The sequence below is a fragment of the Trichoplusia ni genome, chromosome 1 (assembly GCF_003590095.1).
Source record: "Trichoplusia ni isolate ovarian cell line Hi5 chromosome 1, tn1, whole genome shotgun sequence".
Taxonomy (NCBI): domain Eukaryota; kingdom Metazoa; phylum Arthropoda; class Insecta; order Lepidoptera; family Noctuidae; genus Trichoplusia; species Trichoplusia ni.
Window position 1 is genome coordinate 16,245,671 of NC_039478.1, and position 12,692 is coordinate 16,258,362.

The window sequence follows — 12,692 nt, forward strand, 5'->3', positions numbered from 1 at the left end:
TTTAGTAACTAATGTTAAGTTAAAAATCTATTATAATATTTTGGAAACTTGTTTAGTTTTACCTTCTTTGTTGACATTAGTAGCGACTTCAGCAGTTGGAAGTTCAGGAGTTAGAATAGTTTCTGTCGTTGTTTCAGGAGTTTCTTCAATAACTGTATCAAAATCATTTTGCATTTGTAGTTGTTCGTTGGATTCAATTTCATGAAGTGATGCCTGGCTTATCAACTCTGATAGTTTTGCGCTAGACTCGTCCAAGCTATGACTTACAATGTCACCTTCAGCCACGACATCTTCTTCAGTTTCAATGCTTACTTCAGGAAGAACCTCTTTAGTTGTAATATTTTGTTCAAGGTTTAGTTCAGCAGTGTATATTTCCTTTGTTTCTTCATTTTCAACCAAAAACTGGACACGTTTTCTATTTAGTATATTATGGGAATTCATAGCAGCCTTTTCTCTAGGCTTTGGTAGATAAAACAAAGAGGAATTGACTCGTTTACTTTCAAAATCGTCCGATTTCTCCAACTTTGCAGAAGTATCGATTAAGTCGTAGTTTCTAGGCTTCTTCAATATTGATTTGATGGTATCTGTATTGTGATTCTTACCCTTAGAACTACGAAAATGATCATTAGCAGATTTTCTATTCGAAATACGTTCAGTCAGTCGATTATCACTTTCGCTGTCGTCATCTGTCTTAATATTTCTGATTCTCCTCGGTGGTCGTTTTGGAGAAACACTTTTTTGTTTTGTACGATTCGATGTTGGTATACTTAATATCTTCTTACTCGTACTTTTGCTTACAGATGATTTCTTATGATCATTTTTAATATTTGGCAATGACAAAGTAGGAGATACATCTTGAGTTTTATTTTCATAGGATTTGAGATCATAATCGACAGGGTCGTAAACAGACCCATCGTCTACATTACTTGATTTAGACTCATCGGATACTCTGATTCTTTGTCCACTAATTGCCTTGACACTCGAATCCGACTTAGATTTACTTGAAGAATTCGTGTTTTTGTTTTTCATAGATTCTTGAAACACGTGTCCAAAATCATCGTCAAATTCAATTTCCACTAAAGATTTTGAATTGCCATTAGATTTCACTAAGTCATAAGGATTGATGTCACACGACAATATTGATTTCTTTGAATCGGTACTTGTGTTAGTTTCCTCTTCGACCCATATTTCGTTAACGCGACTGACAGACTTGCTTCTGTTTTTACGAAGTGTCTCCGGACTTGTTGGTTTCTTTGTCTTAACACGACACGGACTAATGCTCTTGGCTCTTAATCGTGTTGTTGAAAACTGACTTCCAATACGAGTTTCATGGGGTGGCGCCAGTCTGTTACGTCTCATCAAATCGTAGGGATCAGATTCCCCATTTGACTTAAGTATAGTAGGCCTCGACTTTGACCCTGGTACTCTAACTGTCCCCGCTCTAAGCAAGCCAGAATCACGACTGAGTTGAGGACCTCTGACCGTACCCCCAACCAGCAATTGTGGGCTATCAGCTATAGTTAATGGCAAACGAGATCCCTTGCATTTCTTACAAATACTGACTTTGGTTGAGCTGGTTTTCTTTGTACCATTCAGGTACTCAGGACAGGAACATAGTATGACAGCATAGTTGTGGGGTGTAGGTTTTTGAGGCGTGCTTATAAGAACAGGACCAGGTACTTCTGAGTAAGCGGAGAAGACGCTAGGTCGCATAGGTGGGGTCTGGGTCCTGACGGACCCGTAGAGCCAGGTCTCAGCATACTTCATTGATTTAGACAAAGCTGATCCTCCTGGTCCGCTGATAGTCCCGTACATGTACGGGCTCTCTGGAGATTTCTCTGATGTCTTGGAACTTCCTGATGTGTTCAACTTTAACTTCGATGACCATTTCTTCGGCCGCGTGCCCTCTGTCGTGTCGTATATCTGGAACAAAACAAAGCCATATTATTATACATGTCGAAGAGCTATAGAATATATCCAAACAGCTGCAAAAAAAAACATAAAATTTTGGATTTTTCTGTCATCAATTAGAATCAGTTTATAGGTACATCCTGGTTTCACCAGTCAACAAAATAACAACTACTAGTTTACATAGCACGTTTTCTCAAACTTTTCTCATAAATATCTTTATCCAAAGGCATTTTGTTTACTAACTCTTCGAAGCTAAGAGCTTTTTCATGCAAATATTTTTAGCCTATTTACAAAGTCGAATCGATACTTGACAGATAAAGCCTGTTACAGATAGAATTACAATTTGTTTCTTTTAACTTTTAGTTCAACTAAAGTATTTATCTAATACCCATACCTATGTTGCTAGTTTATACAACTTACATAAGATAATTTAAATTGATTTATTTTAAAACAAAAACAAAAAACAAGAAACGATTATTCAACTTAGTTTGACAAGAGCCTGTCTTCCGAAGTCCGTATGTGTATTAGTCATTTTTCAATCAACAAACATAGGTACTCTTTTGTTTTAAGAGATTTACTTTCAGGCATAATGTTAAAGGGTTTACAGGAGAACATTCTAAAACATCTCGATTTTCAGTCTGAACATTTATGCATAGAATTTTTAACTTTCTATGTTCATAAATACTTTTGAAAACAAATTCTGAAATGTTATAACCATTTACTTGATTTGTATGTTATATTAATATAAGTAAACTGTTTTTTTTTAATTCCAATACACCTATTTCTTTCAAACTTAAGACCTTGTCTGTGTTGGAAGCATCAGACGACACCGATACTCGAAAAACTTAGTCTGGAACTAAATGTAACATTTGTAGGGTTTCGTACCCGACAAAAGCGCGTTAGAGCGAAAGTCTATCAATAAGGGGCCATTTAGACGATGCGAGGAATACCATGCAAGTTGCAAGACTTGTGCAGCCGCTCAGATCGGATATCTAACGTGATATATGATCGCCAGCAATGTATTACAACTTGAATGATATTTCTCGCATCATCTAAATGGGCTCTAAGGCTCCTAATTATCCATTCGTCTGTCACCTGTCAATGACGGTTCATGCAGTCAAAAATGCAATGATTGGCCAATTGAATTGCCTTTTTGCAAGGACCTGTCGCGAGTATGAGTCTCACTAGACCAACTTAAGTATATTCTTTCTTACAATTTCAATATTGTGTCTAACAGCGTCTAGTTTTGGAGAATAGTGTGGTCTCGTCTACGAAGAAACTTTATTCGAAAATATATTTTTTCATTATTAAAACAAACCCACACAACCGCCCACGATATATTTTAGGCTGAAACTACATTTCACTACTTATAAAAGGAATACTGAGTATAAATATAATAGACGAAAGAATTTTGTATTAATCCAATAATCTGAATAGAATTCTATAAAGCGATCCGTATTTAGAAAACGTGGCTTCTTTTCAATTATTTTAATGCCATTTAACTTTTATCGAATTACTTTAAAAATTCTTTAGCTTCTGAATTTTAGGTTCTAGGTAATAAATCTAATTTATTTGATTCGAATATACTTCTAAAGCTGTAGTTAAATTAAGTTGGAATGAAAAAGTAATAAAAAGTACGCTTTTATTTAAATGTATACCTGACCTCCAAATTTTCATTCCTTTAGTCTCCTATAAAAACAATATTAATCACAAGAACCGCTTTGTTCTAGGAAAATATATTTAATCTAAATTCAATGTAGATTAAATATGTATTTTGTTTTATACATATCACCTTAATTACACGTGCTTATTTAATAATACTCTCAGTCAAACTCAGAAAAGTACGAAAGCTACAAAAATACTACAATTTCATCAAAATATTCACACATTTGTTAGTATACATACATATGTAGCATTAAAACAAGGCACAAAGCGAGCAAACAACAGCTTAGCACTACCGAATCGAGTCCACGCTTTAGGATCACAAACCAGATTGTCTGCGCCTAATTACCAGGGTACCTACCACCGTCTCCTGATCTAAGACCAACGCTATTGTAAGAGCGGGACAGCGCTCTATATGGAGAGCAGCATCTCGCTTTGACAATTGTGAAATTCTTGGTTAATATTGTAGTAGGTTTCAAAGTCCGGGACTAAGCGACGTGCTTTGTGTATCGTCCACTAGGGATAGTGGAGCGGACAGTTTGATTACGGTTACCCCAGCTTTTGATTTGTCAATCCTCAGTATTGGCGGATTAGACGCTTGTTGACTCTTAATAAAATACATCGGTTGGATCGTTGGTATTCGATTGGTGTTGAGATGTGACTTGATCTGGCTTGTCAGATGATTGGGTTGTTACTGGGATGGAAGTTGGAACCTCTTTGGAGCAGTTAAAGTTGATTTGATTACGCACTTAAAGGCTGTTTTAAAAACAAGTAGCTAACGTAGCTTAACCTTTAATTTGGTACTTTTTGTATTAAAAGGAAAATGTTGAACGTATGTATATCATCTGCGAAAATTTTAATTGCCTCAATATAAGATGCAGCCTGGTGTCTGACGGACGGACAGATGGAAGGACAGACGGACAGACAGCGGAGAATTAGTTTGGATTCCGTTTATAACCTTAAAGTACGGAAGCTCAAAAACGAATGCCTATACGAACTGTATCAAGTTATATTCCACCCATAACAGCGTTAATTACGATGGACTCACGCTTGAGGGGAAACAACTACCTGTTATGATGACCCCTAAGTCTATTATCTGTCACACTGTCCCCCACATCGCTGACTCTGAAAAGGTAAACCAGTCCATCCTAAACAAGCTATATTGTAGTGATGTTACGTGTTCAAAGTTTCGGATACAGATGCGGATATTTGAATATTTTAATCACCTATTCTGAAATAATTTATTTTTTACTTAGGTATGGATTGTTTTAATATTATTCTACTCAAATTTTCATACTAGCTCTTTTGGAACTACGAACTATAATGAATATACCTAACGGATAACTTACTCTTTAACCACTTTTTGACGACCTACAAAATGGTGTGATGAATATATATTTTAACATAAAAAAACCATTTCCGTAATAATGTATCCTATTACTATTTTTACTGACTTTAGCTGTCCGCAACATTGCAGATTTTTTTATTTCGGATATTCTACAGTTTCGGGTACGGAGCTTCTCACATCCCTACTATATTGTTCCACTAAATAGTAGTGTAAGGGGCGATCCGTGGTTTTCAATTTAATATAACAATAGGCTACACGGATACAAGCTTAATTTGAATAATCGATCCCTTGGATAATGTGGTTAGCTAGATAGGGTATCTAATTAAACGACTTTCGGAGTTCAAAAGTTTATAGAATAGGAAATTAGCTGGAGATAAAGACGTGATCCGACGTCGAACGAGGTTCAATAGTTTTGATTAAGAAAATCTTACTTTGAAATCGAATTTCGTTTTTGTAATGTTTTGTGTTTAAAAGGCTAGAGAATTTGCTGTTGCAGTTATTATTAACAATTATATGTAGAGGCTTTTCTTTTTTAAATGAACTAAATATCGCATAACACAAAGATAAATTCGTTTCAAGTTTCAACCAGTGTTTTATATCTCTTCATATTTTAGAAAGATTATTCTCCGACTATTTTACCATAACTCCTTAAAAACTATAAATATACCTTAATAAAACACATGTTAACAAATTATGGCAGCTTTATGGTATATGTGATGAAACATAACAATAAAAGTACTAAAATAATTAAAACAACGTTTCGAAACGTTTTAAGACATTTACAGCCTCTATTGAGTTAAGCTGCGCTTGCGCAAAACGTAGTCACGACCAATTACTTATTGTTAGAACGGCGTACTGTGCAACCATTTTGTACTTTCTATGGCCATTGAGTTAGTATCTATGGTAATAGAAGTTAAAAGGTTTAGGGATTGCAATACATAAGAATTACCAATCGTAAATTCAGGCTTTAAAAGGAGTACAAATTTCAAAATTTAAGTAAAAACCAGGCATTTAACATGAAATTTTAAGCAGGTCTAGACTAGTTATTATTCACTCAGACTTTTCAATGCGATGATAAATCTATATTTTACTACAAATCTTTAGAATTTTTGAACATACGATTAAGAACATCTGAAAAACGTATACATCTTCAAAATAGTCCATTTTTTTGACGTCAGAAAACCTTACATACCAATATGTTCATGTGTACCAATTCCCTGTGTATGTATATAACGATAGTATCTCTACTAAAAACTAATTTCCCTAAGGAGAGCCTGACGTAGTCGCTTCTTCACGTTGCCTCGGATAAACTTAAACTAGACACAAACTTACTGACAGTGTTTGATGATAGGCACGACTAGATGTTGTGTTTACTCTGAATTTAGACAGTGTTTGTACTGTTTTTTTAACATGTATGACGAAAACATGACATGGATGGGGAGGCCTATGCCCAGCAGTGGGAGGATAAAGGCTGTAGATGATGATGATGACGCAAACCACCGAAACACTTAAGTTCAGTATTTTTGGAGTTTATTTTTTCAACACATATCGGTTTCCATCCCAGTAGGACAAGCATTTGTTTGATCTGTAATTGATAGTCCCAAGTTTGAGCGTTTTTGGGTGTATTGTAACCGTGCTCCTGAGTCAATATTATAACGCTTTGAAAAAGCCTGGAAAACGGGCGACTTGAAATAAAAAAAAATTGACACTCCCGCGACACAAGGATTTAATTCCTCGGTGCGGTTATCGTTCTTTTTTAAAGTTAAGTACTTTTTATTCAAGCCTATGAGTGGTGTTTACGAGAATTATTTTTGAATCACAATATTACATTGATCTTTTTTTTCAACTTTGAACTTATAACATGCGTTGGCGTGTAAGCTTATGTATTAAAAATATTAATATTAAAATAAAATACAATAATACGCCTACAAAAATGATTATAAAAGTTTTAAGCTTTTATTTGCATTCGTTCGTGTAATTTTATTTTAAGTAACAAAATTTTATTGAATTTTGTTATACAATCAATCAAATTCTTTTTAAAATGTTATTAATTTTAAACTTATCATTTTGTTTGATGATAAATATCAATACTATCTAAAGGTAGATTTATTTAAAAGTTGTTTAAAACCAAATTATTTCAAGTCAAAATAAAAACACTCTGATTTTGGTTCTACTCAAAACACTGCGGACTTATCAGATTACAGGGCTCAAGAAAAGGTTTTTAAGAAAGGAAAGTGAACTCTAAAAAAATATTTTTATAATATTTTGGTTGTTTCTCTGTGCGTTTTTCCACCTTTTATGTATTAAGCTTCACTTAACAGTAACTCTTTGTTTCATGCCAATCGTTTCATAAATAAAAAGGTATGCCAGTTTAGAGAATCGTGTTGAAAATGTTCGAAAGATGTATTTAAAATATACTGCCCAATGTCATGTTCCATGCGAACGAAGTCGCTGGTATAACCAGTGTATAATAAAAGTAGGAAAATATACATAGCTATAATATAAATTATTACACAAGTGCGGTTTGTAATTCTATTCCAGGGATTATATGACAAATGCAGAGTTCAGATATTGAACACCCGGCCTTCCAACGTAACCTACTTAGAATTAACACTGATCAGTCTAGGATTACGTAATTATATCCTACGTACTTAATTACGTATGTATTTATTAATTGGACAAATGTTTATTCGATATTTTGAATAATTGAAAGGGATTTTTTATGTTTAGGTTGAAGAATAAATAGATTAAATAATTGAAAAACAGAAATTGAACATATTCCATTTTTTTTTAATAAAAAAGATAGGTTTATTTAAATGATAAGAATTCTCAAAACAATATAATGCGAACAACTGTACATAAAATTTATATTTTCTTTTTTTACCTGATACAAATAAAATATCGGATTTAGTTTACTTTAGAAAAATAAACTCATCAAAGTCACATACTGAAGTGGACCCACAAAAACTTGCAAAAGCTATTTGGAACCGTTTTCGAACCGGATAAGCCAATACGGTCATATGGTTGCGAGTAAAGCGCACGGTCGAACCGTCTTATTGACCACTGAAATTATATTCTTAAGACCTACAACAGGCCTAGACTGAGATTACTAAGAGATTTCTAAACTTGGATGGTATGTCTATTAAGACATGAACGAAAATCTGTGATAGTTACTCTTTTCTACTGAGGTAAGTGAGAGTAGGTAACTATAATTCTGCCTAACCCTTTTTTTAACTGTGTCATCGGCCTAGCCTTTTCCCAACTATGTTGGGGTCGGCTACCAGTCCAACCGGTTTCAGCTAAGTACCAGTGTTTTACAAGGAGCGACTGCCTATCTGACCTCCTTAACCCAGTGACCTGGGCAACACGGTACCCCTTGGTTAGACTGGCTGTCAGACTTTTTCAAGAATTCTGACTACCTGTAACGACTGTCAAAGATGTAGGAATAACAGCCGGGACCCACAATTTAACGTGCCTTCCGAAACACGGAGGAACTCGTTATGACAAAGATGGTCACCCATCTACGGACCAACCGCGTCAAGCATAGCTTAACCTGTGATCGAATCACTTATGCGGTTATAGCTTAGCCACGCTCTCCTCTTTTTTTAACTGTGTATAGTTCGCTTTTTACATTTACCGAATAAAGCTAAATCTGCTTTTTTCATGGTGTCTCATTGTCAGAATTTGGCAATAAGTCATTTTAGCATTGAGACATAACATTTTGCGAGCTTATGACTTTTAAAAATAAATCAATTAAAATCAAAATTAAAAATCTAGACAAGATGAACTGTTTGGAGGGAGTTGGTTTGTTTAATTTATTTTTAGGATTCCTTAATTAAAATTAAGCAACCAAAGTCTGACCTTCATGAATAACACGTGGCTAACACATACATTACATTCAATTGTTTTATCACTCCACAATATTTATTCACAAGTCTGCGGATCTTCCTGTAACGTGGAAACCTCAAAAACTTCCCCAAAAGCACACAAACATTACATGAGAACCCGTACAAAATCTATTACGATGGAAGAATATCATTTTCACAAGCGTATAACAAAATATCAATTATAACGTGCTTGGGGAAACTTTGCCACAACACGCCAAACTCGACGAGCAACTTCGATTCATCTTTACGAAGAAAATGTATCAGTATTTTTGTTCGAAACTCGATAACAGGGTACTTCCGAAGTTTGGTGAAAGGTTACAGGGAGCATACCACAAGTTTTTTTTTAAATATATCTGTCGCAGTTGTGTAAGCGAGAGAGAATGATAGGGCGTAGAGCGGCATCTCGTTTCCACATCTGCGTTTTGAAAAAGGTCGCCTTTAGCCCTAGGCTTTATCACACGTGCTTTCGTACCGCACTAGTTTCAAATAACAATGCAATAAATTCTAAAATACTTTTTATATATAAAATCTTAATTGTTTGTTTGATTTACATTAATTTTTTTAACAATGACCTTACTTTTTCAATAGGTATATTCAGTATTGAATATATTACCTATGCTAATCCTATCGTGTTAAATTTTACCTACATAGATTCAAAATGATGATATCTTTCAGTTAGATATTGTTACCATTCAATTGTAGAATCAAATATATAATTTTCTAATCCACATAAACCCACAATAGAATATCAAACCTGACCATCTTTTAAAACACAGCTATCATTTAAACGGCCCGTGGCAGTCCAAAACAAAAGACTGCAACAATGGGCTTGCAATCGAAACGCAAACCAGCTAGTCTATAAATAAACAAAGCGTCGTTTCCAGCCTCATTCCCTTTACTTTCGAATGCGATTTCCCGGCGTCGCGTTACTGTAACCTTATAAATAGCGTTAACGTTAACTGAGCCGGTTTGTGCGCACCAGTGTCGGGTTCCCTCCTAACTATGACATATATTTTACCGCATTTTGTACCGAACATCATAAAAGAAGAAAATATTAAGTACCTAACACAGATTTAAAAATATACCGTGATTTGAACACAAAAGTTCAATTGTTCAATTAGTGAACTTAATAGGGTTTGACTTCAAATTCAAAAAAATACTTGTTTTTACATGGTATGGCTGCACACAACACAACATTCATGTTTAAAAGTCTCATGTCATGTTAGCTACAAACATACATATGCTCCTTCAAAACAGCTTCACCGGCTTCATTTAATAAGGAGGTCTGAAAAGCGGCTACTATCTATTTTCACACCCCTAATTAATAAGGGTTATGGTAAATAATACGAATTAAAATAGTTTTAATTCGTATTATTTATTTTCTTACACCAGAAATTCCCAAAAATATATTTTGCCAAACGTTTGCCGGATAAACTACCAAAAATATAGAATTTGACAAGCATAATGCATGAGTTTAAAAGATTTAATAAAAGCGGACCTGAATACTATAATTTCACTGAAGCAAATACTACTTCATATTTCACACGAAACATTCACACATTTTTACGCTTGGTGACATAAATATGGCGGATTTCACTCTCTGGGGTTCAGTGCAGGCATCTGATCTGTAGGCCAAGCCACACGAGATTAGTACGACATATTTAATGTAGTGTCACTTATAAATGAAGAACTTTCAGTACATTTAATATCAGATTCAGGTCAAACTAGTTCTAATCTTATGGATATTTCCACCACAATACTCGAGAAAATTTGATATTTTAACTATAATTAAGTGACGTTTTCAACTAACTACTAAGTCATGTTACCTATAGAATAATGCAGTTCTGAAACAAAGAAGTGATGATATTACATAGTTTTTAACTTAACCGGCTATCGCAATATAGATTGTAATATTACTAAAAGTGAAAACCAACACAATTAAATAATGTGATGATCTCTATTTTCTATTGTGCTTTTCACTTACTTAAATTTTAGTAAAACCCTCCGCGATACAAGGAATAAATTACCGTTACCGTGAGTCTATGACCAAACAACCTCACTATAAAAATATAACCAATACTTAAATTTGACTAAAAATACCCTAATTTCAATCACTTTTCAACCAACTTACCGAAACTTTATAACCTAAACAAAGTTAAACTAAAATACAATTTATCCTAAAATAACACCAAGCATTCATGAAACTAAAAGGAAATGAAAGGAAATAAAATTATTTCATCGAATCCGGGAGTGTCCCCGTTACTTCAGGGCACAACCATCATCTCTCACAACAATGTTTGTTCACCTAAATAAGAACGCTGTGATCTCCTGTCACTGAAGGAGCACAATACAAATGTACTCTTTTTGTCTGTTTATGTGTCTTTGTGTATTCTTTTTGGAGATCGGATAATAATTAAATACATAAATCTTGCAATCGAGCTTTTTTTTATTAGGCGGTGTTGATCATCTCGCTTCCAGAACTGTGATTATATTACTTTTATGCCAGTAGTAGGCCCCTGATAGGAAAAGGTAAATGATCTTAACCTATTTTTGGGTATTGTCCGTTTTCTTTTACCTTAATATTGCTCTAACTGTGAAAATTTTATCAATTTTTCTTCCCTGGTAGATCTTACACATACTCAAATCGCTGAAAATTAATTATTTTTCTATTTGTCGGACAGCTTTACCGCGTCACGACAGTAATGATTTAAGCATTAACGAAACTTTAAAATAGTTTCAAAAACCTTAACTCAATGACCATTTAAGGGGCTCTATAATATCCCCCTTAGAACGAATCAGCAAAAGAGTATTTTTTAAAACCTTAGCCAAAAAATCCCCTGTCACCAAAAGAAAAAAAACAATCTACAACCTGCAAATCTTTTCCCCTCTGACTCCACCTCTATAAACCACAGACCAGTGGTCGAAACAAAAACGGGAAGAATTTAGCAAAGCTGCGATATTCTGCAGGCGATTCCACAATTCATAACGACCACAGCCGAGGAAAAACTAGATAGCCACAATCACTTGCGTGGTTTGTGCTGTGGTTGCTACTAGCCGTATGTTCACTGCCCCTGGCGGCCTACCACCATTTGTTATAGTAATATCACTGCAGTTGCGGGAAAGAGATGCCGCTCTTCACTTTATAGCGTGCTGTCCCGCTTCCACAGCTGCAATGGTCTTAAAATAGATGAATAATGTGTCTTGTAGTTGTCCGCGATGGATGCCTAAACTACTTTCCCGATTTAAATCATTTTGTAACAAACGTGTAAATTAATATTTTTTTGCAAAATTGTGTACATTTACCTACCCTTCTAATTACTAGGTGGACGAAGTCGCGGGCAACAGCTAGAAATATTATGAAAGTTTGTGGTAGGTGTCCTGAACGACTTTCCTATAAAATCAATCTCTAATAATCTTACCACCAGGGACATTTTTTGTCCAAATCTCACCCTGCACGGGTCCCTTGATAGCAGATACATAGCTACAAATTTAATGGATGTATATATGGCAAGTCTACGGTTTTCCTTGTCAATTGGTCAGTGTTAGAGTCCTCTTGATATAAAGGTTAGTCTACATTTGTCATTTTCGAATTGAATGAAAAAATATATATTTACATACAGTTTCAAACAGACTGAAGAGATATAACGTAGGTATATTTATGTTAAAAAGCTTATAGTGAACATTGTCCAATGGTGTCCGAACAAGTATAAATACTTGTGAACCCCGCTTAGTATAGCTTTCAAAATACATTACTGGCTAATGATGAAGACGACAAGACAAATTTCAATGTATAATTATATTATTATTAAAATAAAAAGAAGGACGAAAAATCAGAACAAAGAAAATTGAAATAATAACTTCCCCAAAAATATAATGATCGTCGA

At 34.5% G+C, this 12,692-nt stretch overlaps 1 protein-coding gene across 3 annotated transcripts in view; it reads right to left on the bottom strand.

The window, feature by feature from the left end:
- The window catches only part of LOC113497218, a 145,607-nt gene that overhangs the window by 7,067 nt on the left and 125,848 nt on the right, over window positions 1-12,692 (bottom strand). For all 3 annotated transcript variants that reach the window (XM_026876661.1, XM_026876678.1, XM_026876670.1), the window contains one exon: window positions 63-1,923. In XM_026876661.1, coding sequence (XP_026732462.1) covers window positions 63-1,923 — 1,861 coding nt within the window. The remainder of the gene's footprint in view (window positions 1-62; window positions 1,924-12,692) is intronic.